At 34.0% G+C, this 27,953-nt stretch overlaps 1 protein-coding gene across 4 annotated transcripts in view; it reads right to left on the reverse strand.

Moving 5' to 3' along the window:
• The window catches only part of GBE1 (1,4-alpha-glucan branching enzyme 1), a 280,122-nt gene that overhangs the window by 53,336 nt on the left and 198,833 nt on the right, over window positions 1–27,953 (reverse strand). For 3 of the 4 annotated variants that reach the window (XM_076000886.1, XM_076000895.1, XM_076000892.1), the window contains 2 exons: window positions 23,164–23,274; window positions 19,609–19,780 (listed from right to left, as the gene is read on the reverse strand). In XM_076000886.1, the coding sequence (XP_075857001.1) occupies window positions 19,609–19,780; window positions 23,164–23,274 (283 nt within the window). Of the gene's footprint in view, window positions 1–7,603; window positions 11,843–19,608; window positions 19,781–23,163; window positions 23,275–27,953 lie in introns of those variants that run through there. The other variant, XM_076000900.1, reaches the window with a different exon arrangement.

Below are 27,953 nucleotides of genomic sequence, written 5' to 3' on the forward strand. Positions count from 1 at the left end.
AGGTGAAATTCCCCATGCAAAAATGCTTTGTAAATTGTTAAAGTCTAAACACATGCAATGTACATACACAATTATGTGAGAGTATATATAAGGAAAAGGTCATGAAAAATAAAGATGCTGTGATTTGGCTACTGGCTGAATGTCAAGAACAAGGAAAGGAAGGAAACAACTAAAATGATTCAGATTTTAATGGTTGATTTCTATCAAATTATTGATAACAATGATAATGATGATGATGATGATGATACAAGGGCATCAAGATCTGTAGAGAGGATGATTTCAGTTTGGGATTCAGTGACTTAAAGGAGCCAGAAAGATATCCAGGTAGAGATTGCAGGCAGGCAGTTTCAACATTTATGTTTTCAGTTTAGAACGAAGGTTGGCCTTTGAGATATTGATCTGGGAATTATCTACATTAAAGAAATGGTCAAAGCCTGAAAGTACTTACTGGGTGAGTTATCTGAGGAGGAAAAGATAGGGAAGCAGTAAAAGAGGTTCAGGATAACACCTGAGGAAGTATGTACAAAAATGAGAGAAAAAGGAGTCTGTGAAGGACACAGGGGAACCCTGGTTAACAAAACAAAAAAGAAGGGGAAGGAAAACATGAGGAGGAGTCACATGTTCAAGAGAGGTCTGGGAGTGGGTGCAGAGATTTGCCAGTCCCGATGACCTTGGAAACCAGAAGTTACAAGGATTTGAGAGGTGAACAGAGTATGAGAAAGAAGGGTCAGCACACATAGCTACACCTTGGAGTTTGGCAAGAAGAAAGAAAACAGATAAAATAGCAATTAGCTTTATAGGTTAGAAACCTATTTCTCAATTTGTAAAGTGTGTATTTTAAGGCAATGTTTTAAAATTTTTTGATACTTTCTCAGATTCATTTCCTAGTTGTTTTATCATGCTTATCAAACTAATTAAAACAAATGTGTATCAAAATCATGGTGAAGAGAACCATGTCTAGTCCAATGCTTGCTGCTGATATCGTGTATTTTAGCCACACTAAAAAAGGAGATATTTACTATTTTATTTAACTACAACTTAAAAAAATTTAGGTATCATTCATACGTTTGTGTGTGTGTGTGTGTGAGTGTTTATCTATCTCTAATCAAGTTGCTGAGGAAATTCTTCTTGGTTATAAATTACTTTGTGCTAAGGGTCGGGAAATAACAAAATTTCTGCTAATTAGTAAAACTGCAAAATTCAGTTTTTCTTTCTATAAGTCATAACAATTATATCTGGTTCTCCCAATTAATCTAAGACAAAACAAGAAATCGCTTATGAAAACATTCTTTATTCATAAGGAAATAAGTCTTTTGTGTATCCAAGTTTCCATAGATAGAAATTGATTTTAGAAAGCAAAACTGAGCTGAAACAAATGGACTTCAATATATTAATGTTAATATGTATAATAATTATTTTCTTTAGTCAGAAAATAAATAATTTTCTTAATATACATATAATGATATGCAGATGTCAGAACTTTTTCTAATTTAAACATGTGACCTTAAAGTCAACTTATTAAAAATGAGCAGATTTCCTTGTCCTTTACTCAAGAAATGATGGGTGTCTGTAGGAAGGAAAATTAGAATTTAAAAGTATCAGCTCTTTATCTTAAGCCGTCTGGCCTTTGATGTTATATTTGTTCAGGCAACTCTTGCCCTCATTTAGTTGGGGGCAGCATATATTGGCAAGGAAAAGAGAAAAAGTGAGGAAGCATAAAAATTAAGTTGGAAGTAGGCTGGCAGTCATTCAAGACTTCTTTTCATTTTCAAAATAGTAAAACTTATATTTTTTAACTTTTAGCTACTTAGAGAAATATTGTCAAGAGAATCAGTACTCTCATCAATGCCAACAAAAGGAAGAACATGTATGAAGCCAAAGTCTTTGTTTTATTTTACAGAACAGAACATTGTGTAACATGAAAATGGCCAGGCCAGGACTAAAATCTTACTCTTCTGTTTTAAAAGTAGAATTTATACATCAAACCTGAAAACTGTAACAATTATCCTTAAGGCACTACTTTGAGATAAACAAATCTAGTAGACCACACTTGAGTAGAAGGCCCAGAAGTGATAGTATGAATAATGTAGTGTTTCTCAATCTTTTTCCCATTACGCATCCTCCTTACCCACTCCCTTACACATGCTTCAGGAGCTTTTTTTTCCCTAATTGCTCCCACACCATGGATTTTTAATACTACAGATACACTGCACATCTGTTTATATGCTGTGGTACTCTGGAGGGTCACCAAATATTATAATATCTAAGATTTTTTAATCCTCCCTCAACCATCAAATTTTGCCCCTACTGTGGGTGATATCACCCCTGTTGAGAATGCATAGATGATGTATGTTTATGAAACCATGAAGATAGCCACGTTGCTGGAATTGGGCGTATATATACTGCTTTATGTGTAGAGGGGGTGGTCTGTCTGTGTTGGGTAGTCATGTAATTGTTTGACACACCTCTGCAAAGAGAATACAAAGGGAGCATACCATCAAACTCTCTTTAGGAACTACCAGGAAAGTCTTGTCCAAAAGTATTAGGAATGGCTAACAAATATCCTAAGAATAGCTCTCCAACTTTGCAAGCAAAATAACATGCTCAACAATTTTTATTCTGCCAACATCTATTTGGCCTCATTTTTATTAGAGTCCATATACAAAGGATTTTAAAATCTCCTAAGAGAGAGAGAGAGAGAGAGAGAGATTCCTGTCAGCTCACATAGCTTTCCGAAGGCTCTTGCTTTAATAAATAAAATGCCTTCTAAAAAGTCAATAAATGGATTTTTCAGAATGTACCAGGCTCATGAATGTTTATTTGTTTAACATGTAATAATTCTCATCATATCACAATTTTAAAGTCTATAGGTGGATACAGTATAAGCTGCTTTTTAAAAATGTATCTATTTTAGGTACACAGCATTTCTATATTATAACAAAAAAGTAAAGGAAAGACAATACAAAATGTAGAGTAAATTGTAGTACTTTAAAGTGATTCTATTAATTATGTAGACCAAGTAATATTTCTTATCAAACTACAGAAAATATTTTGGAATAATCTAAGATATCTGAATGCCTTAATGTTCAAGCAATATAATGATATTTCTACCTTGTACAACATACATTAGCTGAGTTAACAATTAAATATCTTTGTCATTTGAGTTAACAAACAGAGGGATCCTAGTATTAGTGTGGCTCAAGAAAATAAAAACTTTATTTTCTTCATAATCTTCAGAAAAATCCTATTTAAAAAATAATGAAGTAGATGACTTTGAACTTATCCAGAGTAAGGGTATATATAATTTATTGACTGATGTGAACAGTGTGAAAAAAATTTAGACCTACCATTTTAAACCAATTCAAGAGAATTTCAGTGACAAAAGATCTTGCAGTGCTATATTTAGTTTGAGGTGACTGTCCCTTCAAATCCATCTTTCACATTTGTCATCAAGAATATATCTAAACTATGGATCTGACTATGTCAATCTCCTGTAAAACTCTTAACAGACCTCTATGACTTTGCCTCTGCTTCTATGTTCAGCCTTCTCTCTCATCATTCACATCCTAAATTAATGTGTCCCTCATTCTGTTTCACCTCCACTTTGCATAGTCACCATTCCAGTGATGGGTGCACACAGAGAACCAAGATAGAGGGGAAAGGGATGATTTAAACTTAATCCCTCCTTCTGAAGTAACCCTGCCTTGCTTGATGGCCCACCACTTCCTTGCATATATCTCAGTTCTATGTTCTTTCTTCAAGTATTCAGTGTTTTACACAGATCTTGGTGAGGACATTTATCATCTAACACACTTACATCTGTCTTGCTTTTTCTTCTCTCTCGACAGTGGGCTAAGTCTTCTATTTTGTTACCCAGTTACTAGGCTGGTGCCTGACCCAGCAGTAGGCACTGAATGAGTGTGGAATGAAGGAATAACTATCTCAAATAAACAAACCAGACTATTAAGTAATTTGTAACATTGGATCACAATTTGGAAATAAATTTCTTTATCTTTGTTTCATAGCCCACCATAAAATATGAAACGTGATCTGTTGTGTTCCTCTTTGCTTCATTTCCTTTGGGTGGATGTCTATAGCTGGAGTTTCATCAATACCACTGCCAATCTTAGCATTCATTTCAGGAGAAATAATAATATGTGCTTATATGGGGTAGTGGTGCAGAGCCTATGTGTTGGAGGCAGACAGAGCTGGGTTCAAATTCTGGCTCCTATATAAATCTGAAAGCCAATTAACATTACATTTTCCTATGTATGAAATGTAGGTAAGCATACATGCCTACAGGGATGTGACAGAGTCTTGAATGAGATATTCCATGTAAAGCACTTGGCACACTGCCTTGCTCAGAGTAAACGTCCAAGAGATTATAGCTATTTTTAGAGTAGTATGCTAAAAGACTGTCAAACTGAGACAAGTCACCTGATTAATCTATATCGCCCCAAACTCTTAAGGAAAATATAGTCCCCAAAATAAGCCTATGTCTCTCTTATGAAAAAAGAAAAAGAAAAATTACCATATTTTCCAAAAAACTCAGAGAATATCTCTTTACTATTAATTGAGATAATATATACAGTTCACTTTCACCTGTTTTTGTTTGTTTGTTTTTTGCATAGAGTTGAGATGAAAAGGTAAAGACTCAGATGATGTTCTAAAGTTTTAAAGACAGAAAAATTTATCTTCTAAATTCATAGTCTCCTATTGGCAAGTTGTTCAGGAAAAAGGTTGCCAGAGCAGAATATTTGGGTTTAGAGTACTCATCACTGCATTTTAGCAGACAACAGCCATACGGCTCACCTGCTCTGGCAATATATATAATCAATCGCATTTTGCAGCCTATGGATCCTATCTATGACCTGCTTGAATAATACTGACAGAATCAGGCATTCAGCTTTTGAGGTAAAATGGAGATGCTCTGATAAATTATTTTTGGAAAGAGAATCTGTCGGGTATTTTTGTAACCTCCAGAAACCTATAGAAGAAAGTGCTTACAGGCTGTGAGCTAAATAATAAGATTTACTAATATAGTAAAACTAGAAAGTAGAGAATTGGTGAAGATGAGAGATCATTTAAGAGCTTAACACAGCAGAGCTACTGTGAAGAAAACCCATACCATAAGACTGTGTGGAGTGGTATTGGGGGTGGGGAGGGTACTATTCATTTACTGGCATGTTCTAACAATAAAATGAGGTTCTCCTTCAGGTGGGTCTTTGAGATTGAATCAGGGGGAGAATTAATTGAAGACATTACACTAAATTTGAAGTCTTGGGGCTAGGGATATTGTCCACTGTATATTAACTTATCTTTACTCACATCTCCTAGGGTAACAACCTATTCCCCTGTACCACCACCACCTCAGATCATCAGGCATTGGATTCTCATGGGGAGTGAGCAACCTGTATCCCTTGCATGTGCAGTTTGCGATGGGGTTCGTGCTCCCATGAGGGTCTCATGCCACAGCTAATGTGATGCGGGCAGGGTTCCTGCAGTGATGCCAGCCATGAGAAATGGCTATGGATGCAGGTGGGGCTTCAGGAGGCCAGGCAGGCCTGTCCCTGGGGTTGGGACTGCAGCTCTAATAGATTAAGATGGGGTTTCTCTAAAGTGACTCTTTTCGAAGGTTATGATCATCAGCAAGGATTTGGAGGTGAAATCTTGTTTGTGAAAGCTAACCTGGCAGGAGCCTTTCTAGCGCTAGGCATTTAAATCATGTAGGAAGGAGGAGAATAGCCATTTCATCACTGGCTTTCTGTGATTCTGGCACAGTCCAGGTATGTCTCTGTCCCAGCCTTCATGTTTGCATTTCTGTCCATCGGTGGATCTTTATGCTGTATCTCCACAAATTAAAATCATTCAGTGTGATTTTTCAAAACTACTACTGTCAGAGCTTCACACTCAGTGATTCTGGTTCAAACGGTTGGGGTGGGGCTCTTGGGCCTCAGAACTTTAAATCTCCCCAGGTAATTGCAGCAGCACTTCCTTAACTCTTAGCACAATGTCATGCTCATGGTAGGTTCTCATTAAATGCCAGCTAAAATTGGTTATCAGTGTGTCATCAATCAAATCAGGCCCATTACTTTTTAAGTCTCTGCCATTCAGAATATATGCTATTTGTGTCTCTGAGCATTTTAACAGAGCTTCAAGCCATTTACAACTGCTCATATTGAGAATTTTGCAGTTTTTCACAGCTCAGTTTTATAGACTTCTCTGAGTCATGTTACATTCAGTAAACTTGCCTCAACAAGCTAAAAGAAAATGCCAAAAATTAGCACTCCTACTGTTCAGGAGACTGTATTTTGTCTTCCTATAACTGCTTCAATTCCAGCACTTAGCAGGGAGACATTTAAATTTTTATTGTATTCCTATCTATCAGAAAAAAAGAAGAATTTACAAGTTTGACACTAAACAACTGCAGATAGAAAATGTGAACTAAGATCACACATTTTATACAGAAGTCTAATGTAGCTATCAATAAATGCAGACTGACACTTAGGCCAAAATCCATCCAACTTTCCCTGTGGCTTTGGGGAGAATGTAACATACTCATTAAAGAATGTCCCACAGAATTTTCAAATGTCAGAATACAATATAATCATATTGAGAAAATCCTTCAAATTCAGTAATGGAAATTTCATAATACTGCTGAGAGAGAAAATTGCCAGTTTGTAATTATACTTCTTTCTCCACAGGTATCACTCATTATAAAAAACTAGCATAACATTGTGATAATGAGATTCCTAAACAAGAAAGCAATAAAAGCATATTTATATGTGTCAGATGACCCACATTATAAACAAAAAATAGTTTGTTCTCTATTGTCATAATTTTAGTTTATATATAAACCTATTTATATATATTTTGGTACATATTTATGTACAAACAGATATACACACAGAAACAGAATATAACAAACACAGAAAAGGCTTCTGATTTAAATTTTATGTATTGATAAAAATATATTTTAGAAACCTCCTCAATAACACCCAGTAAGAGCCACACTCACATTTGCCTTGTTTGTTATGGGAAGTCAAAGTCTAGCTTCCTGGCCATTTGTTGACAGTGGTACTCACCACACACCATAATCTGTCTCAACTTCTCTTCTCCTACCTTCCCTTCCTCCTGAGTTTTCCTGTTATACACTCTACAATTACTGTTTCATAAAAAGAGAACATTTCTATATATTTTACATCCTCTTTGAATTCTCTCTTTACTTCCTAGCCTTAAGAATTACCTGAAAATCTTTTTAAAGTTCTTTTTTCGATGTCCAGGGCACAGCTAAGACCAATTAAATCACAATTTCTAGGGGTAAAACATAGACATAAGTAGCATTTGAAACTCCCAGGTGATTCTAACGTGAAGACAATTTTGAGAACCAGTGGCTTATTGGTTCTCTATTTTTTTTTTTTTTTTTTTTTTGAGACAGAGTCTCGCTTTGTTGCCCAGGCTAGAGTGAGTGCCATGGCGTCAGCCTAGCTCACAGCAACCTCAAACTCCTGGGCTCGAGCAATCCTACTGCCTCAGCCTCCCGAGTAGCTGGGACTACAGGCATGAGCCACCATGCCTGGCTAATTTTTTTAATATATATATCAGTTGGCCAATTAATTTCTTTCTATTTTTAGTAGAGATGGGGTCTCGCTCTTGCTCAGGCTGGTTTTGAACTCCTGACCTTGAGCAATCCGCCCGCCTCGGCCTCCCAAGAGCTAGGATTACAGGCGTGAGCCACCGCGCCCGGCCTTGGTTCTCTATTGTGTTAGCTATTTGCTAGTACTTTTGAAATCCTTCCTTCTTTTTTGACAGGTGCCTGACAAAATTCCAAACCTTGATCAACACTGACCTTTGTAGGAAAAATGACATATAACCAAGAGGCTGATTCAATTTGATGTTTCAATTACAAACATCAAATAAGCATGCAATATTACCTAGAAATCCTACTATAGTTCTCTAGCATTTTGTCTCCTGGAGATGTCTATTTCATACTTTCTACTCTTTTCTTTTCTCAAACATCTGTAATTCCTTCTTCCTTTCACTCTCCATTATGACCTGAGAAGATAAAAGCTATCAACATGAACTTTCATCTTCACAAAAGCCTATTTAAACTAACATACACCTGTATCTATTTTCTTCTTTTTTTTCCTAGACAGGAGCATCTCTTTGTATAAATATTAATCTTTCTGCTTGTGCTCTGGGACTAGAGTTCTCCATCAGGAAGCCCCGTTCTCTTTTTATTGATCTTGCTCTCACCGTGGAACCACCGCTTTGAAGAGGCCCTATTTGAACACCAAACATGTTCTTATATTTCATAGAAAAACAAAACTCACTTGATCCCCATCCCACTCCAATTGCCATTGTATTTATCTGCTCCTTTTATTAGACAAATATCTCAAAAGAGCTGTTTCCAAGAGTGTTACTTGACTTTCACTTCACTCTTAAACTCACTCCAGTCTGGCTGCCATGCACATCATCCCCTCAACATCACTCTTATCTGAGTCACCACTGGCAACTTATTTGTTTTCATTTTATTCAACTGCTTAGCATCATTCTAAATGGATGACCATTTCCTCCCCTTTGAAATACTACTCAGGATGCTATCTATGGTCTTTAAGTTTTTCTTCTTCTCCCCCATCATTCCTTCTCAGTCTCCTTTGCTCGCTTCTCTTTTTTAGACATAAGTGTTCCTTTTGGCCCTGCCCTGGGCCTTCTTTTCTTCCAGGGTCACAGTTCTCAATTCTATTAATAGGAGCTGACTTCATTAGTATCATGGCTCTAACAACATTCGTATGTCGAAGTCTTCCAAATTTTATTTCTCCAGCCTTGATATCTTCTCTGAGAGTCAACTGTTTGTCACTTCGTTTGAGTGTTTAAAAGAAACTTGAAGATGATATGCTTAAAACTAGATTCCACACTTTCATTCCTAACCTGACTCCCCAATATTATTTTCTCATATTACTAAGTGATATTACCATCTACTGGTTTGCTTAAGCCAAAAATATTAAGTCATTCTTTGATTCCTTTCTTTTTCTCACGTCCAAACTACTTATAGCAAGACTTGTCAATTAATTCTACCTCCAAAATTACATCTTGAATCTTCTTGCCTCCTTGTATCTCCACATTATCATTGTCACTCTTCTTGACTACTTCAACAACCTCCTGAGTGGTATTCTTACATTCATTCTTGCCCCATTCAATCCTCAAAAAACAATAAAAGGTATCTTCCTCAAACAGACTGGATTTTCTCTAAAAGTCACCTGAACTTGTAATGTGATGGCCACCCCTTTACCACAGCCTATAACATCCTTTATGATCTAACTCCTGCCTACCTTTCCAACCAAATATCTCTGCCTCCTATTTCTGGAGCACAAAGTTACAATTACACCAATCTCATTTCCTTAAATGCCCCACACTTTTTTCCACCTGAAGTCCTTTGAACAGTCTGTTACCTCTCTTTAGAGAGTTCTTTTCTGCACCCTTTACAAAGCATGACTTAAATCTTTAAAGATCTATCTTAGAACCATCTTACTAGTCCATATTTGAACATTTTTGTTATGTGTCACTTATTGTTTGCAGCTATTTTTTTCTTTTTACATATTTGTCATGTTAAGTTTGCTGCCCTTAACAGAAATTAAGCTACCTGAGGACAGAGATTACATCTACCCAATCTCAACCATTGAGTACCACATCTGACAAAATTCCTAGCACAGATGTGTACTTACAATAATAATTATCTGATTAAGGAATGAGTGAATGAAAGTAAAGATTTCAAAAGTTCCCAAATGGTTTAAGAACTATTCTTAAAAGGTTGTCTTGAAGGGAAAATAAGACTTTAACGGCATTGTGTGTGTGTATATGTGGGGAATGTAGGCAGATGAATATGTGTATATGGTATATACGGAGAAAGATATGTGTACATATATATGTGCATACATAAATGGAGAAAGATTATATTCATACACAGATTGGAAGCTATCTAGGAGGAGCTATAAAATATTTGAATGCCATAAATATTCTAGCTATTTTCCTCCAAAAAATATATATATACATTTTAAAGTATTCAATAAAGATCTTAAAAGAAATACCAAAGGAATTGCATGTGAATTATATTAGAAAAGAGATATACTTAAAAGAGTTACCTCATTCACTAATCACATCAGTTTTATGGAATATTTTTAATTATAGTAGGAAAAATTTTAAATTTCTCCAAAATTTCTAAATTTTACTTGAAACAAAATTTTTTGATGTTTTGAGTATGATTATTACAGACATTATTACTAGTAAGGGTAAACAATGGGGAAATATTTTTTAAAAACTTATTTAGATATAAGACATTGGGAATTAAATTTTACATTGGTTTGAAAACTAAGATAGGAAGGATTATAGGACATGTAAACTGGGAAACATGCCAGTTTAAAAATATTTCAATTATAATAGTAATAAATAGCAGTATATAAAGGCCAACTAGTATCTTTTTAGCTTGTTATTCTGCCATTCCCATGATGTGGTATTCCAGCCAGTGGTTAGGAGGAGATGGGATAAGGAAGCTCATGGCCCTGCCATTTAAGAGCATGACCTGTGAGTTGCACACACATCACTACCATTAACATTCCACTGGCCACAACTGGTGGTCATATAGCTTCATCAGGCTTCAAGAGAACCAGGGAAATGTACTCATTCTGGCCATCTGTGTGCCCAGTTAAAATCTGGAGGAAAAGTGTTAATGGAAAAATCTACCAGTTATGGTTACAGCTATAAGAGAGAGCAGGCAGAATACCAGTCATTCAAATATAGCACATTAATAAATATTACACTTAACTGAAAAACTTCTTCAAAACTCAATTCTTATAAAGAAAATAACTGCCATTTTTCTTTCCTTACTAATTTTTGTAAAGCCAAAATCCATATTAATTTTCCAACTAAAATATATGAGTCACTAGGTATTTCCTTTATAGTGCTAAATTCTAATTAACCTAGGTAATAAAGTTTTAAATTAGAAAGAAATCTTAAAAATATATAATTGACTCTTATGTAAAACAATGTATGCTATGGAGAATTTATTCAGCTTCTTGAAAGTATCCTGACTACCTGTGCAATCAGAACTCAAAACTGGTCTATTAACTCTTAGGGTATGATTGTTGTACTAAAATCACATGTTGTTCCTCCCACAATTATGAGCAAGACATTATGAATCTCCAACTATCCAAGAAATTCCCAAATCTGTAAAGAGAGAAGATGAAAAAGACTATCATGGGGTTCATACAAAGCAAATTTGCATAACGTTGTTAGATGTTTTTTCAAAAAGTACATGTATAATATCATTTATGATCTAACTCCTACCTACTTTTTACTTCCTAGGTATAAGGAAATAAAAAGGAGTTTGGTGTAATCATAATTTAGTACTTAAGAAATAAGTAGCAGAGATACTGGGTTGGAAAGGTAGGCAGGAGTTAGATCATAAAGGATCTTCTAGGCCTTAGTACAGGAGTGGCAATTGCATTGTAAGTTCGATAATCATGTCTATACAGTATGTCTTTAAAAGTTTGAAGTTCGAATTAGAAAAACACTGGTTCTTAATTCTCTGAATTCAGTTAGAATAAAAGAAGGTATGGGTTTCTAAAGAGTCTTAAAAAGCCATAAAGAGAAAGGTCTGTTTGCAAATGTGTACATACATGTGGAAAATGGAAAAAAACAAGTTTATTTTGATCTTCTACCATACCCTGTATAAAAGATAAAGACAACACAATTGCTTTTAATGGTAGGAATCATACTTTTAAAGTCAAGACAGTATATACACAGGTTCTTAAGTCTTCTTTAACTGAAGCAGCAACACATTCCTCTAAAACAAAAACAAAAAATGGAGGAAAAAAAGATGTAAATTCAAAATGGGAGGATGGGAAGAGAGAAACAATTTTGGGAGTCTGACTTCTTACATAATTTCCCTTACTGTTATCTGTACACACAGGTCCTCGTACGCTTTTAAATTATTTCCTCTTTTTAAACTTTTCTCCACTGAAGAACAAAATAGTAGACATGGGAAAAATAAATTTAATTTGAATGAATGAATGAACAAATAAATGAGTTCCACTGATTCCAGGTTTCTTCTGATATTTCAACTTATGTATCAGCATCTGATGTCATGAAGAATATGTGTTTTATGATGACAACATGAGTCTTCAGTTTTGTAGAGCACTGTGCTACTTTATAGTAGTAAAATGTTGCTAGTTTTGTTGATTTGATACCACTAGTTCAGTATTTTTTTAAATGAGTAATTTGAATAATTTATGTTTTGAGATATACACAGAGAGTTATATAAAGCATTGAAATTTCAAATTGAATGAAGGCTACTCATTTGAAAAAAGTGCTCTTCTATAACACTATAATCCCCAAGAGGAAGAAGAAAATGACAAATGAGAAAAAGCTGCTGTTAAAGAATAATTCTTACATTAGGTCAACCATTTTTTAAATAAGTGAAATCACTTTTAACATGATAGTTAAAAGTGATTCATCTCACTGTACATTTGAATCTCTGCCTATATATGATGAAAGTAAGGAAGAAGTCAAACCATGGGGAAATACAAAACAGCTTCCTTTGAAACAAAACTGGCAGAAAGCTATTGAGAGAAAAAAAATTGCAGTCCTTACAAATAAAGCAAAAGTTATTTTTAAAAAAAATTCTTAAAGTTATTAGATAAGGGACTTTTTCACTTAAAAATGAAGAAAATATTTGGAGTCAGCTGTCCAGTATAACTTTTTCCCAGTCTACTACAGAATTACAAAAATCTTTCTGAGAAGATAGAAAGTATTTCACAAAAAACCACTAGCAACTCAATAATGACAACATTTTTATGCAAGTTATTTTTGAAATTCACATTTAAAAAACTACTAGACAACATTATTTCATTTTTAAATTTATGATTAAATTTTCTTCATTTTATTTAGGTAGCTGATTCTTAAATCAGCAAGATATATGCTTAATGCTTATATTTTAGTGTATGCTTTACTTGATATTTTAAAATATTTGTACATGTTTATATTTAAAATCAATTAAATATTTGGTTTCTTCTCTTGTATTTTTGAATTCTAAGCAGTCTTTAATAGCAAATTTCTATTAATGCCATTATTTTGATATTATATGGAATTAATATTGCAGTTATCAGTCTTGGCATTTCATTCACTAGTAGTGTGATCACCAGATGTAGTGGTCAATTTGCCTGCCTAACCAAGCCTTTTTATGGCAATTCCTAAGGAGTTACATGATGAGGCCAGGTGACTCAAGTCCTTCTGCCTCAACTGACTGGATTAGAAAAGGAAAGCTTTTCCATGATAACCAGATAATAACTATAAAGCTAGGCAAAACATACCCCTATCCTCATTTTTTCTCCTTTTAATTGCTTTGCTAATTTATCTACATGCAATCAACATATATTCATTGAGGTCATCCTATGCCTAAAGCTGAAGTTTTTAATTTTATATTTATTTTAAAAAAAATCAAACATTAAACATTATAAACAGTCAAAGATTATTAAAAAGTAGCATATTCATAGAGATTATCATAGACATATTCATAGATATTATCAACAATCTCATGTTTTATTTTAAACCATATCCTTTTAGTTATACTATAAAGAGAAAAAATAAATCATAAAGCTACTCAGTCGTTAATACTAGGTCTTTCTTAATGAATAATTCACAATATTTTAAAATAATTGAAAACATCTTTTCATTACATTTGTCAATGAATGACTTCTAAATTGATTTCTTTAGGCCCCATTTTTTTCATTTATTTGAAGTTTAATATTCCCAATTGACTTTAATCTCAAATTATCACTACATTGCTTCAGTTCTACTCTTATTTAGGCTCTTAGTGATTTCATTGCATAGCTTTCTTGTGCCTTCTTATTCCATTTATTCTGGCTAAAGCATCTCATAAATTCCACAAACAATCTCCCAAGCCAGTTTCTTACATATTTACATGACATTCTCTACTTATGTCTATCACAGAACCTGGTGCATGTGTTAGTACAAAGACACTTGTTTTTTACTTGTCTGCATTCCCTACTGGGTTTTGAGGCTTTGAGGGCAAGAACAGTTTTTCAGCTCTGAATATCCACCACTTAGCAATACCTGGTGCATAGTAGATACATATAAATGTCTGAAGCATGAAGGAATTTTATAAATTGCACTAAAACAGTTCTAGAATGTGTTATGAATATGTTACATTTGTAGTTTAATATATATCTCAAATTCGTTTTTCAAATTGAACTTGCCTTAAGTCAATCAGCCTTCTGAATGTGTGTGTGTGTGTATGTGTGTGTGTCTATATGTAGAAATTCCGTGCACAGGCACACCAGAAGAACAGGTTAAATTTTATCTGATGCTGTATATATGTACATATGCACACAAACACAATTATACATACACACAGAAAATACACAATAAAGGCATAATAAATGTTAAGTGATCAATATGATCACTTATCCTAGAAATGAAAACAACTTGAGGCAATCCTCAGACCTTCTCATACATGAAAGTTAAGGTTATTTTAGCAGCAACATTCATTAGACATGAAAGTTACGGTTGTTTTAGCAGCAATATTCATTGGACATCATTGTGAATGAAAAATTTAAAAAGTAATATTTACTATTGGTGATACTGTAGAAACAGCTTAATTTATCACATAATATGAACTGGGAAAATATCATTGATTTTTAACAAAGAATTATTACCTTTCCTGATGCTTTAAAGTATAAATTAATTTAACATTTTAAAGAAACTTTTACGTTATACTATGTACCATCAGATAAGATTATAAAGAAACATTCAGATGAAATTAGAGCATCAGCATTCAGGAGCCATATATTTAATGGAATAACTGACAACACTAAAAAATACTAATAATAAATTTAAATAAAAGTCAGCTATAAGCTACATGCCTGGAAATATTCTATGTTTTGTACATGTATTGAATCATTTCACCCTCAAAACAATTGTGTGAGGCAGGCACTATTCCATTTTACTATTGAGCAACAAAGGTACAGACTGAATATGCATCACACACTAGTTACACAGCTAAAAAGGGGACAAGCTTTGATTCTAAACCAATAGTTTTCTTAAACACTGTGTTCTACATTTTTCCTAAAAGATATTCATAAACCATACATTTGTAGCTAATGTAGATATTAATCTAAGAATAATTTTAATTTTCTCAAATTGGAAATCAGAAGAAAAAGGCAATTGACCAGCTGCTGCCATTTTCTAGTTGTACAACTAGACTGTCCATTTTGATGCCAATCCCATGCTGTTTTGGTTATCACAGCCTTGCAGTATAATTTGAAGCTAGGAAATGTGATGCCTCCAGTTTTGTGTTTTTTGATCAGGAATGCGTTAGTTATTCAGGCTCTTTTTTGGTTTCATATAAATTTTAAGATTTTTTTCCTAGTTCTGTCCAAAAATGACACAAACACATACACACACACACATACATACTGATTTTTTTTTTTTTTTTTTTTTTTGAGACAGAGTCTCACTTTGTTGCCCAGGCCAGAGTGAGTGCCGTGGTGACAGCCTAGCTCACAGCAACCTCAAACTCCTGGGCTCGAGTGATCCTTCTGCCTCAGCCTCCCGAGCAGCTGGGACTACAGGCATGCGCCACTATGCCCGGCTAATTTTTTTTTTATATATATATATATCAGTTGGCCAATTAATTTCTTTCTGTTTATAGTAGAGACGGGGTCTCGCTCTTGCTCAGGCTGGTTTCGAACTCCTGACCTTGAGCAATCCGCCCGCCTCGGCCTCCCAAGAGCTAGGATTACAGGCGTGAGCCACAGCGCCCAGCCCATACTGATATTTTAATAAGAACTGCATTGAATCCACAGATCGCTTTGAGCAGTATGGTCATTTTAACATTATTGAGTCTTGGTCTTGCTCAGGCTGGTCTCAAACCCCTGGACTTAAGCAATCTTCTTGCCTCAGCTTCTCAAAGTGCTGGGATTATAGGTGTGAGCCACTGTGCCCAGCCCTTCTTTGTCTTTTTTTTTTTTTTTTTTTTGTGAAAAAGAAAATATATATATATTTTATTTTAGTATATTAGGGGGGTACAAGTGTTAAGGTTACTGTTCTTGATTTACATCTGTTTTGTCTGATATTAATATAGCCACTCCTGCTCTCTTTTGGTTTGTGTTAGCATGGAATATTTTTTCCAATTCTTTACCTTTAGTATATAAAAATCTTTATCAGTTAAGTAAGCTTTTTGAAAGAAGCATATATTTGGATTCTGTCATTTTATACATTCTGCCAATTTATATCTTTTAAGCAAGGCATTTAGTCCATTTCTGTTCCAAGTTACTATAGAAGAGGTACTACTTCTGGTATAATTTTGATTGTTACCTAGTTGCTTTATATTCTCAATTGTGTTACTATTTTATAAGCTCTGTGAGTTTTATACTTTCACATTTTTGTTTTTGTTTTTTTTTTTTATTTCGGCATATTATGGGGGTACAGATTTTAAGGTTTCATTTTTGTTTTTAATGGTGAGTATCAAGCTTACATTTTGATGTTTAAAACCCCTTTAAGTATTTCTTGGAGGACTGATCTACTACTGGTAACAAATTCCTTCAGTGTTTGCTTGTCTGAGAAAGACTTTATTTCTACCCAATTCCTGAAACTTAGTTTAGCAGGTTATATAATTCTTAGCTGACAGGTATTTTGTTTAATAAGACTAAAAATAGAACCCCAATCTCTTCTGGCTTTTAAGGTTTCTGCTGAGAAGTATGCTGTAAATCTGATTACAGATTGGAAATCAACAAAAAGGATTTCCTTTTTGGAGATGAGATGCTTTTGTCTTGCTGCTTTTAGTATTCTTTCCTTCACATTGACTTTAGATAATCTGACTACTATATGCCTTGATAAAGTCCTTCTTATAATGAATCTCCCAGAAGTTCATTGAGCTTCTTATATCTAGATTGCTAAATCTCTAGCAAGACCAGGGACATTTTCCTCAATTATTCCCTCAAATAGGAAATATCCCTATTTGAGGAAATTGAGGAAATTGAGGAAAAGTTTGGTTTTCCAAACTTTCTTATTTTTCTTCTTCTTCCTCAGGAATACCTAAGATTCATAGGTTTGGTTGCTTTACATATCCCATATTTCTCAAATACTTAGTTCATTTTTTAAAATTCTTTTTTCTTTATTTTTGTCCAACTGCATTAACTTGAAGGACTTTTCTCCAGTCTCTAAAATTCATTCTTCCGCTTGGCCTAGCCTAAACTTGTTAAAAGTTTCCATTGTATTTTGTAATTTCCTAGATGATTTTTTTTCCAGATATTTTATAAATCTCTATTTCTTTAGAAAATTTTTCATTCTTATTCTGAATTGTTTTTCTAATTTCTTTGTATTGGTTTATGGCTTTCTCTTGGATCTCACTGAGGTTCTTTATAATCAATATTTATGTTCTTTATATAGCTATTTCAAAATTTTCATTTTGGTTTGGATCCCTTACTGGAGAGTTAGTGTGATACTTTGGGGGTGTTGTAAAGCTCTGTTTGGGGTTTCTGTTCCTTGTCATCTGGATAGACTATTTCTCATTATATTTTAATTTATTTTGGATTGTCTGCCTTCTTTTTTTCATCCTGTGACTATGTGTGTTGTGATCACCTGATTTAGGTCTGGGTGTTTTCAGTGAGAAAAACTATGTGTGATTTCCTTTGTTACAGATATACTTTGTATGGTGATTTTCTCTGATGCTGGTTGTAGTCATGAAGTACTGGGCACATGAGCAGGTTCACTGCCTCCTGAGGAGTCAGAATGAACAGTAGAGGTCTCATGAAGCTTATCTTATTCCCCAGTGGTGTGCACATTTAATATGTTTTATTACTTTTTTGACTGGGCTGAGCAGTTCAGCCTGCAGCCAGTAGATGGCACCCATGGGTAAGCACCAGCTTCAGTAGAAGCAAATGGGTATATGTGACACCCAGTGGCAGGCACAAGCCCCAGCCCTGATGGAAATAGCAGCAGTAGCTCCCAGTGAAATGCACTGAGGTCTCCCTAGGGACCTCAATCTAAAATTCAGAACCTTGTGGGCCAACCAGCTCAAAAAATGACAGATGTGCAATCAACTCTAGACTCTTTGGTAGAGTCATGTGAGCTGATGTCACTTATACAACTTCCAGACTAAAGCAGTGGACTGAGTCAGGATTTCTATATTTTCAGATACAGTTGGCTTTAAGAATTAACAACATAGGGTTCCCTGAATGAACTCAGATGTCTATTTTATTTTATTTTATTGGAAAATTGTTTTTGTTTCTAGATATAAAGGGAGTCCTTTTTCTAGATTATAATAATTTAATAAATTATACTTTTTGTAAATAAAAAAAAAAAAACATTTTAAAGCCCTCACTTACCCCCCAGTTCACTTTACCTTATATGGTAACATGGTAATTTGTATAGGTTCATAGACTCCACCTATTCATCAGGATATAAAACAAATTGTACAGCTGAGGCCCTGAGACCTTATTGGTATGTCCATATTGGAGAATGATGCTTATTGAGTCAAGTAGGACCAGGAACTAACACTGGTTAAGGAACTAACACTGATTAAACTTATTGAATCAATGCTTGCAAAGTCAACCCAGGAAACCTGGCCTGATGACTAAGCTAACACAGTATAGCCTTGTACATGTCAGGAAGAGCACTTCCTGGCAGGTTAGGAATGTTAACAAATTTTGGTGACATTGAGAGGTGAGCAATATACCCAAAAGTATAGGCAGTGCAGGTGAAATCTAGTGTATGCTTTTTTGGGCTTGGCTTCCTAACCTCTAGTTAGCAAACAATAAGAGGCTTTTAAGGTTCAATTTGAGACTTCTTACAAAAACTTCCAAATAGAAATGAATTAATCCAACATTCTGAGGCTTTTATTGTAGGAAAATAAATCAGCCTCCCAAATGTATTCTAAAGTCTTTCTGTCCCTATCTAGCCTAAAGGCTGGTAAAATCTCCTAAAATATAAAACTTCAAAAGTTCATTGTTCACCAAATAGAACAGTTGATTTGTATATTTTATTACTCAAGAGCCTTCAGACAATGACTTTGAATATTCATATTTTTTTATTTCTAAAAATAAATTATTTTTTCCCATCATAATATCCCTGGGCCTACGTTTTCACATTTATAACAGAGGTATACTAGTGTAAAATTATCTCAAAGAAGACCAATAATAGAAGCTTATTATCTTATGATTTGACAGTTATATCTTATATTTAATGTGCAAATACTACAATAATAAAATAAACTCTGAATGATTAAACTCAGAACAATAATAATTCTGGGTTTTCAAAATAGTTAAGCCCACTTACTGATAGCAATAGTCAATAAAATACCAGCTTTTAGACTATACTTTTATATCACGTATTAGTATAACAATAATCTTACAGTGGTTTAATTTTATTTTTGCAATTTACACATGCCAGTATATTAAAGAAATGTTGCAATTTTATATTCTAAACCTGAAAGGCAAAATCAAGATATCAAGTAATGATTTACATGATTTATGTCATACATAAGTTAACGTTTTGAACACGGATTTGATAATGCGCTTAACTCACACTTACCCATGAAATTGAGATAGCCTTCTCCACCAAGCCCGTGAGTAATGAGTCGAATCATTTTATGAAGCTGTATTCCACGATCAATAACTGGAGTGAAAGGAGTCAAAACACTCATGTTTGTATACATTTCGGCATCCATCAACCAAAATGCCAGCGTCTTATCACCAACCAGTGCCTACAGAAATAAAGGTCACTGAGATAAATGAAAAGTGTAAGTACTAAGCAGTTGTAATTTACACTAGATTACTACATGGTTATACAGGATGGGAAATAATGTGGAAGTGGAACATACATAATTCATGTATGTTCCAATGATTACTTTCTATGCTGAAGGTGAGCTAGTAAAACACATTAAAGATCAACACATTTGTTTTCAGGACTAATTTTTCTTTTTAAAAGAACTTGGAGGAAAAAATCCATGATTTGATACCTAAATAAATATTTGTTATTCCTGAGCTGAGGCTTTACATTTTCTAAAATTTTCTGAAACAAACATGTTAAAAATACTAAATAGATTTTTAAAATAGTTTATATGCCATGATTTCATTTGCTTTCAAAGAGTAGAAGAGTTTTTGGAAAATCATTTATTTGAGCTGTATATAAGACATACAACTCATATATATGAGATTTATATGTATTTGAATATATTATAATAGTTCCTCCTCACCCTCAGAAGAGAAAATATATTGAAAACTTTAATTTAAATGTAAAGTTGCTTTGCCATTTAACCTAAATTTAATTTGTTTTATCTGAAAAGATAATAATTGATAATTAGGGCAAAAACTCAGAAATGCCCTGGGTAGCAGAAGACAAGCCTCCTAATAATCTGAATTATTCATGGTTAATAATACTTAAATACCTAATGCAAAGTGTTCATCATTGACAAAATAATAACATATAGTGAAATGTACAATAGAATTTAACTCATAATTTCAGTGCCCTATTATGATTATATTTTTGCTTACAAGCCTATTCGATCTCTAACCTACTTTAATTAAAATGACTTTTCTTTAAAATAAGAACATGTACAGCACTAAATCTTAAATAATTCATCTTTCCTACTTTGTTGAATTATTTTTTTATGTATAACTGTTTATTTCTGTGATCTTTGATTCTATTACAAAATTACTTTGGTAACTTTTGCTTAGGTTCACAAAGTTTGTTCCCATATCTAGTTGCCCTCTTAAAAAATCCTGTTGAAAGGCCGGGCGTGGTGGCTCACGCCTGTAATCCTAGCACTTTGGGAGGCCGAGGCGGGCAGATTGCTCAAGGTCAGGAGTTCGAAACCAGCCTGAGTGAGACCCCGTCTCTACCAAAAATAGAAATACATTAATTGACCAACTAAAAATATATATACAAAAAATTAGCCGGGCATGGTGGCGCATGCCTGTAGTCCCAGCTACTCGGGAGGCTGAGGCAGTAGGATCGCTGAGCCCCAGAGATTGAGGTTGCTGTGAGCCAGGCTGACGCCACAGCACTCACTCTAGCCTGGGCAACAAAGTGAGACTGTCTCAAAAAAAAAAAAAAATCCTGTTGAAATACTGGAAAAATTTAGTTAATTTAACAAATTTAGCTAAGTTTAGGGCGTTATCTAAAAATTTTAAAATAATAAGCACATATTAACTATGATGCATACATTTCTATTTATTATTCATTTTATAAATGTATGTACTTATATGTAGTTATATTTTTTATCAGGCTAAAGCATCAAAGAACATTTGCTTTTACAAAGAACTAGGCAAGTTGCATCATTTCTGCGTTCCTGACAATTCCTGACAACACCAGGAAGAATTACCTGAATCTTTAAGGTATGAAATAATTCTTGATAAATCTATGTTTTGTTATAGATTTCATAGAAAGTTATGGGAAAAAACTATCAGTTTCATCTTTAATTTTTTTATTCCACTCATTTATTTACTCTTTCACTCATTTATACAGAACAAACATATGCTGGGAATTGATACTGTGCTACAACTTTTAGGAGTTTGCAATAGAAAGATATAATTTATGAGTGTATTTTAATTTTCACAGTGTTATATATTTGGTATATACCAATATCCCGACCCCCATCTCTGACTCTTTAAGTTAATATTATTCTATTCTAGATTGGGTTCTAGTATTTACATAGGTATTAATTTGATCTGCCATATGGTCAAGGATACTATTAATTTAAGTTGATAAGAAAGCACTGCCCCAATTTGGAAGATGCAAAATTTAGCATGTGTCTACTTCAGGGTCATTAAATTTATGTAAAAAGCCAAACAGTAAATATTTTAGGCATTACAGGCCACTTTCTCTGTCTCAATTACTCAAATCTGCCATTAAGGCACAAAAAACAATACTTAAATGAATGAGCATGGGTGTGTTCCAACTAAATTTATTTATAAAAATAGGCAGCAAACAACCCCTAGTCTACATATACTTTCTTGACAATTAGAGGAGATAACTGAAAAAAACATATTATTCTCATTAAATCACCAATTTATGCTGAAATGACAAAGAGAAACATTGTTTTAGTTTCAATTTTCTTAGTACAGATACTTTAAATAATTTCAAAAAAATTTTATTGTGTCCCTGTCAATCTAATAAAAAGTAAATTTTTTATGCTGATGTTTGAGCATTGATATGACTTTAAACTATTAAGTGGCTCTTTTCCACATTTATTGATGTTTATTGAGTGATTACAAGAAGTACAGTGATAAAGGCTAAAAATATAAAGGTAATGAAAACCAATTTCCTCCCTAAAACATGATGGAAACTTGGAGAATAGGGCAACTACTTTTCCCTACATGACTTGGGGAAGGCTTCATAGAGAATGCGATATCTGAGCACGAGGATTAGATCTGAGAAGGAGCTTCACAGATGAAGTACACAGATTCAGGTTCCTGGAGAAAGTATAGAATTGGAAAGGATGAACCTATTTGGATTGGGTGGGGATTTCAAAGTATTGAAAAATAGAAGAGTTGGGCAGAAAATGAAGCTGGAAACTTTTTTGGCCTGGGCCAGGATATGAGTAGACTTAAAATGACACACTTTTACCAGTAGATCTGAGTTGACAAGATGAGCTTTGCTTTGTGAAAAATACCTCAGACTGTATTAAAGAAGAAGGACTAAAGCAGAAGGAACAGGGGTCAGAGATCAATTAGCAGGAGATTTCAGTGATTGAGGGCAAAAAAATGACAAAAGGTTGCCAAACACATAAAAGAAAACCTCTAGGAAGGAGTCTAAAGTGTCAAAACTAACCTTGGATAAGCACCAATATTCTTCATTATAACAAAGGAAAATATATAAGATAACACAACTGCAATGTCCAATCTATTAATTACAGTTTGGCAGGGTAAAGATAATACTGTGTTTGAAACAGATTTCTAGATCTACAAAATAATTTCAAAATGTTTTTCAAGTATGAGTAGTTTTCACATAAAGAATATATATACATATATATTAACCATATTAAAAAATAAAGGTTTATATTTAGATATGTTTATATTTAAATATTTTATTAAATACAGAGAAAGAGAGAGAGTGGAAAATGAATTTATACACATATTCATTTACCTGATCATGGCTTTCTGCATAAGCAATGCACTTTTCAAGGTAGCGTCTGTTTGTGAGGGTGAATACTATATTGCCCATATTCCAATCTTCATCTTTAAATTCTTTAAGTAGCTAGATACAAAAAAGAAAAATAAGTTTCTGAATAAACCATTATTTTTCTTACTTTAAATCTCAATCTGAAGGTAGACCCGGTATCAGTCCAGATTATTTGGCATGTGGATATAAACCCATCCATATAGCAAAGTTATCATTGTTTAAACTTTAACTGAAATCACAACTTTTATACAAAATATGCAAATGACAGCAGTGTGTGTGCACGTGCAAGTGTGTACATGTGCATTTGCTTTTGTTCAGACCGCTTACATTTTAGGATCTTTGCAACCTTTTGTTTTCTGTCACAACTGCTACCTCTTGATTAATGTCCGCAGTAAAGTATTGTTGTGCCATATGTCTTTCTATAAGTTACATAAGATAGAGATAAACTTGCTACATTTTGTAGGTTTAAATGAAAAATATTTAGTAGGAAGAGTGTTTTGTTTCGTTCTTTAAAAATGTCAATTGAAACAATAAAAATTATTTCAAAGTTTAAGGGCTAATTATCATAAAATAATTATCATCTTAACAGACCACACTTTTTGGATCTCTGTTTCATTTTCTATTTAGTCTTTAATCTGGTTCTGTCCCTCTAATACCTCTTTTATACAACTGATCTTGCTGAGATTTCAGATAGTCCTCTCTTAGGTCAGTAAGTGCTTTCTTAGGTAAATATTTGCTGTACATGTTGACACCACTGACCCTATCTCCTTCCCATGAATACATTCCTTTCTTAGTCTACCACTGTAAAACTCTTGTTTTATTTTTTTTTATTTTTTTTTTACCACTACTCTGGACATACTATAAATTATCTTCCTCTTTCTATCCTATAAAAGCTGATGTTCCTCCGGGTTATGTCCTAAATATAGGTTCAATCTTTTATTCAACACACTTTTTCTGAAGGGATTCATTTCTCTGTCCAAAGTGTCAACTGTACTTTGTGATAAGCAGAATTCTAAGATGGCTCCCCTGATTCCTGCTCCCTTGTAGTCACATCTTTGTGTAAGTCCCTTATCTTGAGTGTGGGCAGGATCTTTGAACATTATGAATGTCCTCTAAAGGAATATGACATAATAACTGGATAATGTTTTAAGATGCTAAATTTGTGCTAATTTATTATACAGCAATTGAAAATCAAAACAAACAAAAAAAAACAACTAATCACGATTTCAGAAATATAGGGTTCCAGACTGCTTATGTCTGCCTTTGCTGACTGCTCTATGGCTACATACTAACTAGTCTTTATAAGAGCCATGTGAATCACTGGTCACTAGAGAGCAGAATGTAGCAGGCAGAATAACTACACTCATAGATGTTCACCCTATAATCCCTAGAATCTGTGAGTATGTTATCTTTTGTGGCAAAATGACTTTAGAGATGTGGCAAAATTATAAACATTGAAAAGGGGAGATTATCCCAATTATCTGGATGGGCCCTATGTAATTAGAAGAATCTTCTAAAAAGGAGGCATAAGTGTCAGAGTAAGAGAGAGATGTGAAGATGCTATCCTGCTGGCTTTGAAGATGGAGAAAGTAGTCATGAACCAAGGAACATGGGCTGATTTTAGAAGACAGAAAAAACAAGAAGATGACTTCAGCTTCTCCCCTACAGTCTCCAGAAGGAATGCAGCCCTGCCAACATCTTGATGTTAGCTTAGTAAGACCCATTTTAGATTTGTGACCTATAGAACTGTAACATAGTAATAGTAAATTTGTGTTGTTTTAAGCCACCAAACTTGTGGTAATTATATAAGACAACAGGGAACTAATGTATAGACCTATGCAAATAGGCCTGAATAATTTTTGACAATAGTGCAAAAGCAATTCAATGGGAGGAGGACAGACTTTCCAATAAATCATGCTGGGAGGTTTGCATATTCATATGCAAAGCATAAAAGATAAATAACCTCTAGCTAAGTCTTACTTCTTGCATAAAAATTCACTCAAAATGGTTCATGAACTTAAACATAAAAAGTAATACTATAAAACATTTAGTATAAAATAGGCAAGTCAAAGAGTTCTTAAACTTGATACCAAAAGAGAGATCTATAGAAAGAAAAAGTATAAATTGGCTTTCATCAAAATTAAAAAAAAAAAAAAAAAACTTTTGGTCTGTGAAACCAATGTGAAGAGGATGAAAGGAGAAGCTTCAGAATGGTAGAAAATATCTGTCAACTACATATCCAACAAAGGAGTTGAATATAAAATATATAAAGAACTTTCAACTGGGAATGGTGATTCAGGCTTGTAATCCTAGCATGTTGAGAGGCTAAGGTGGGAAGATGGCTTGAGACCAGGAGTTTGAGATCACCCTGAGTAACATACCAAGACCCTGTTTCTACAAAAAAATAGAAAAAATTAGCTGGGTATTATAGCATGCAACTGTAGTCCCAGATACTCAGGAGGCTGAAGCAGGAGGATTTCTTGAAAATTTGAGGTTGAGGAGAGCTATGATGATGACACTGCACTACAGCATGGGTGACAGTGAGACCCTGTCTCAAAACAAAAAAAAGAAAAATACACAACTCCACAATAAATAATATAATCAGAAAATAGTCAAAAGACATTAACTAAGACACCCCATTAAAGAAGATACAGAAGCCACATAAGCACATAAAAAAATGTTCACCAGCATAAGACATTAAGGAAATAACAAATTAAAACTACAATGAGATTAAAGACTTAAATCTAAGGTCTGGAACTATGAAACTACTAAAAGAAAACATTGGGAAATGATTTACCCAGAAAAGTCTGGGCAAGGACTTATTGAGTGACATCCCCAAAGCACAGGCAACCAAAGCAAAATTGGGCAAATGGGATCATGTCAAGCTAAAAAGCTTCTCCACAGCAAAGGAAACGATCAACAAAGGGAAGAGACAAACCGCAGAATGGGAGAAAATATTTCCAAAGTGCCCATCTGACAAAGGATTAATAATAACTAGAATATATAAAAAGCTCTAGCAATTCATTAGGAAAAAATCAAATAATCTGATTAAAAAATGAGCATATAATGTGAATAGACATTTCTCAAACAAAGACATACAAATGGCTAAAAAGGTGTCTTAAAAAATGCTCAATATCGGCCGGGCACGGTGGCTCACGGCTGTAAACCTAGCTCTCTGGGAGGCCGAGGTGGGCGGATTGTTTGAGCTCAGGAGTTCGAAACCAACCTGAGCAAGAGCAAGACCTCGTCTCTACTATAAATAGAAAGAAATTAATTGGCCAACTAATATATATAGAAAAAATTAGCCGGGCATGGTGGCACATGCCTGTAGTCCCAGCTACTTGGGAGGCTGAGGCAGAAGGATGGCTTGAGCCCAGGAGTTTAAGGTTGCTGTGAGCTAGGCTGATGCCACGGCACTCACTCTCTAGCCTGGGCAACAAAGTGAGACTCTGTCTCAAAAAAAAAAAAAAAAATGCTCAATATCAATATCATTAGTTATCAGAGAAACGAAAATCAAAACTACAACGAGATAGCATCTCACCCCAGGTAAATGGCTTTTATGTAAAAGACAGGTAATAATTAATGGGGGTGAGGATGTGGAGAAAGGGGAACCCTCCTACACTGTTGATAGGAATGTAAATTAGTGCAGCCACTATGGAGAACAGTATAAACATTCCTCAAAAAACTAAAGATAGAGCTAAAATATGACCCACCAATGCCACTGCTGGATATATATCCAAAGGAGTGGAATTCAGGATATCTGCACTCCCATGTTTATTGCAGCTCTACTCAATAGCCAAGATTTGTAATCAACCTAAATTTCCACCAACAAATGAATGAATAAAGAAATTGTGGTACATATACACAATGAAATATTACATAGCCACAAAAAAGAATGAAATCCTGCCATTTGTAACAACATGGATAGAATTGGAGAACATTACATTAGGTAAAACAAGCCCAGCACAGAAAGACAAATCTTGCATGTTCTCATTCACATGTGGGAGCCAAACATTAAAATAACTGAGCTCTTGTTGACAAGAGAACAGAATGATTGTTACCAGAGGATGGGATGGGTAGCAGGGAGTGGGCAATAAAGTAGGGATGGTTAATGGCTACAAAAATATAGTCAGATAGATAGAACAATAGATAGCACAACAAAATGACTGTGATAAACAAGTTAGAGTATAGTTTAAAATAACTAAAAGAATGAAATTGGAATGATCCTAACACAAAGAAATGTTAAAGGCCTGAGGTTATAGAATTTCAATTACCCTGATATGATTAATTCACATTGTATGCCTTTATCAAAACATCACATGTATCCTATAAAAATATAAAAGTATTATGTATCTATAATAATTTAAAAAATTAAAACCACAAGGATATCAGTATATATCTATAAGAATGGCTAAAATTACAAGTAGTAACACCATGTACACATGTACACATACATGTTCTCTCAAACATTGCTGGTGGAAATGTAAAATGGTATAGCTACTCTGGAAAACAGTTTAGCAGTTTCTAAAAAATTAAACATGCAACTACTATATGGCCCAATAACTGCATTGTTGCAATATTGTACTATAGCTTTCCAAGATGTTATCATTGAGGAAAACTGATTAAAGAGTATATACCAAGTCTCACTATATTATTTCTTACATCTACGTGTAAATCCATAATTATCTCAATACAAAAAATTCAACTATAAAACTTTTTATATATAATAAAAAATAAAAAATATTAGGTGCTCC

This window comes from Microcebus murinus, chromosome 1 (assembly GCF_040939455.1).
Source record: "Microcebus murinus isolate Inina chromosome 1, M.murinus_Inina_mat1.0, whole genome shotgun sequence".
NCBI lineage: Eukaryota > Metazoa > Chordata > Mammalia > Primates > Cheirogaleidae > Microcebus > Microcebus murinus.